This window comes from Chenopodium quinoa, unplaced genomic scaffold, assembly GCF_001683475.1.
Source record: "Chenopodium quinoa cultivar QQ74 unplaced genomic scaffold, ASM168347v1, whole genome shotgun sequence".
NCBI lineage: Eukaryota > Viridiplantae > Streptophyta > Magnoliopsida > Caryophyllales > Amaranthaceae > Chenopodium > Chenopodium quinoa.
This window is the reverse complement of record NW_018744593.1, coordinates 3,772,744-3,775,154: the sequence shown is the minus strand read 5'-3', so window position 1 is coordinate 3,775,154 and position 2,411 is coordinate 3,772,744. Positions and strand designations below refer to the sequence as shown.

The following is a 2,411-nucleotide window of genomic DNA, read 5'->3' as shown; positions in this document are numbered from 1 at the left end:
GTACCGTGGCCTCATCCGGCGAAAATAGAACAGCTGATCATGTTAACCGGATGAGAAGTAAAAAATTGTAAAAACTTGTAAAAATGCATGAATAAAAACAAAATGCAAATAATAGAATGGCAAAACCGACTGCGTCGGTTACTAGATTAAAAATTTGTAGAAATGTTAACCTGACCCCCGTCCGGGAAAGTTACATTCAAAGATACTCGGCTCGCAGGCCGGAAAAGAAGATAGAAAATGTTTATGGTTGTTGCTGTTGAGGTTGTTGTTGTTGTTGAGGCTCTGGCTGCTGAGTTTCATCGACTGGAACTTCGACCGACTGCTCCACCACTTGCTGATCCTCCACTTGCGCTTCTTGATTGGCCCCATCCGGCGTAATCGCATTGTTGCGCTCAACCCACTCGTCAAAAGCAGGAGGAGGGTCAGTCCCGAGTACCTTAGCCTCATAAACCTCAGAGGCATACTGGTATCGAAGATTCCAGTATTCGTACTCGATATCCGGATGGATCAGGCTCCAAGTGAGCTTCATACGTTCTTCGCAGTCGGCCTCATTTTCTGCAATCAGGCGGAGTTGTTCCTGTTCCAGCTCTTTCTTAAGAGCCGCCTGATTGTTTGCAAGTTCAGCTACCAGCCGGCTGTTGTCCTTCCGGAGATTGACATTTTCCTTGTCAGCATTCTCTAGGGCTTTAAGGTCAGTTTGAAGATTTTTGACCTGGAGCTCAAGCTCATCAACTCTCTGCAATGACGCCTCCCCAGCCGCAGTCGCCTTCTTCTGCAGTTCCTCCTGTTGCAACTTCCTTTGTTCAGTTTCCAAGTCATATGAAATGGCATTGAATTGGCAAACGTCAATAAGCTCAGATGCGAGCTTCTGAGCGTTTCTTACCTCCTCCTGCTTCTTGCGAAGAGGGACGCTAAGCCCATCAACTCTCAGCAGCGTCTGCAATATCAGCCGGGAAAAGTGTTAGGAAAGATCAAAAACAAAGTACTTGCATCCGGTAAAAAAGATTATTGCTTAAACATATGCCATCCGGTTTATGTACCTCAACAAGGAGAAAAGTGATTCGGTCAAGATTAACCGTGTGTACAGCCGGCACAGCTTCTCTCTCAGACCGAGTGATGGTCTTCACCATCCTCTTAGCATATTGCTGGTAGTTTGGACGGCTGGAGGTTGTATCTGCAAGCATAGAATCATCTGTAAGGTATTGGGTATATGCCTCGCCTATATCCAGGTGGTGTCCAGAAGAATCCCCGGATTGGCTTGCTTGGGTTTTTACTCTCATATGCCCAAGCGGCTAGGGGGGATCAAAGGCAGAATTTTTACCTTTCTCGGACTGTGGGGTCAAAGCCCCCCCAGCCGCTAAAGAACCGGAGCTCGTCTGAGTACGAGCATCCGGTCTTGCTGACTCCACCACCATTTCAAAGTGGGGAGTGAATTGCAGGCTCTTCCCTGCAGTTGTTGGCCTGTCCTTGTCAGGCGTCTTCTCTTTCTGACCAGCAGCCGGGGCAGGAGCCGCCACCCTAGGCACTTTGGCGGCAGGCTTGGGAATATTCCCAGCCGGTCGTTTTTGCATACTCGCTACAGAGCGAGGTATGACTTGGCTCCCGGCCTGAAAACAGTCACAATAGGATGCATCCGGTAAAAAATCTTTGTAACAAGGTAAAAGGTACATCCGGCAAAAGAAAAAAAACTGTAAACAAGATGGTTAAGGAAAGACTACCCCGGCATTTTTGGCGGCCATCGCCGCCTTCTTCTCTTCCAGCTGCTTCTTCCTCAAGAGAATGGCAGAAGTAGCCGGTGTCTTCTCTGGTGGCACCATTCTTTTTGCTTCTTCTACAAAACAAGAAAAGAAAATATGGTTAGAGATCATACAAAGCATACCCATCCGGGAAAAATTTGATCAATCAGTAAACCTACCCTTGTTAAACATAATGCTTAAGTTATAAAGGGACAAAAAACCCTCATCCTTAAACCAGTCCGGATGGGGCACCCAAAATTGGGGAACTATGATCTCACCCCCGTCATCTAGTGGGGCGGTTGTCTTCAGAAAAAGACCCTTCTGCATTATTTTGTCCCATGCCTCTCCCGGTACTCTAGGGAGAGCGCATTTCCTTCCTAGCAAGGCCGCGTTGTATCTACGCAGCCGGCGGTCAACTGCCATACACCTAAGTCATACCCCTTTAGTATGGCTTTAATGCAGTGATGGGGCACCCCTCGTAGCAGCCGAAGAAGTTGTCGGCATGGTCCACGTCATCGGTCCAAACGACGCTTGCCTCTACAGGCGGGACGACCACTTCCCATCCCTCTCCAACCGGCTTCTTCTGTAAAAAAGCAGGGAGTGTGGCGTTCAAAGTAACCACATCCCTGGCGGACATGGTCATATCAGTCGGGTCGCCCTTAGCCGGCCATTTGT

The 2,411-nt window shown here is 48.4% G+C and overlaps 1 protein-coding gene across 1 annotated transcript; it reads right to left on the bottom strand.

Annotated features, from left to right (window-relative positions):
• Positions 1–241: 241 nt before the first annotated feature.
• LOC110699831 lies at positions 242–2,063 on the bottom strand. Its single transcript, XM_021877343.1, has 5 exons — positions 1,916–2,063; positions 1,719–1,831; positions 1,322–1,607; positions 1,041–1,174; positions 242–937 (listed from the first exon to the last, which is right to left on the bottom strand). Exons 1-5 carry the CDS (start codon positions 2,061–2,063, stop codon positions 242–244), a joined length of 1,377 nt encoding a protein of 458 aa, XP_021733035.1.
• Between the last annotated feature and the right edge of the window lie 348 nt (positions 2,064–2,411).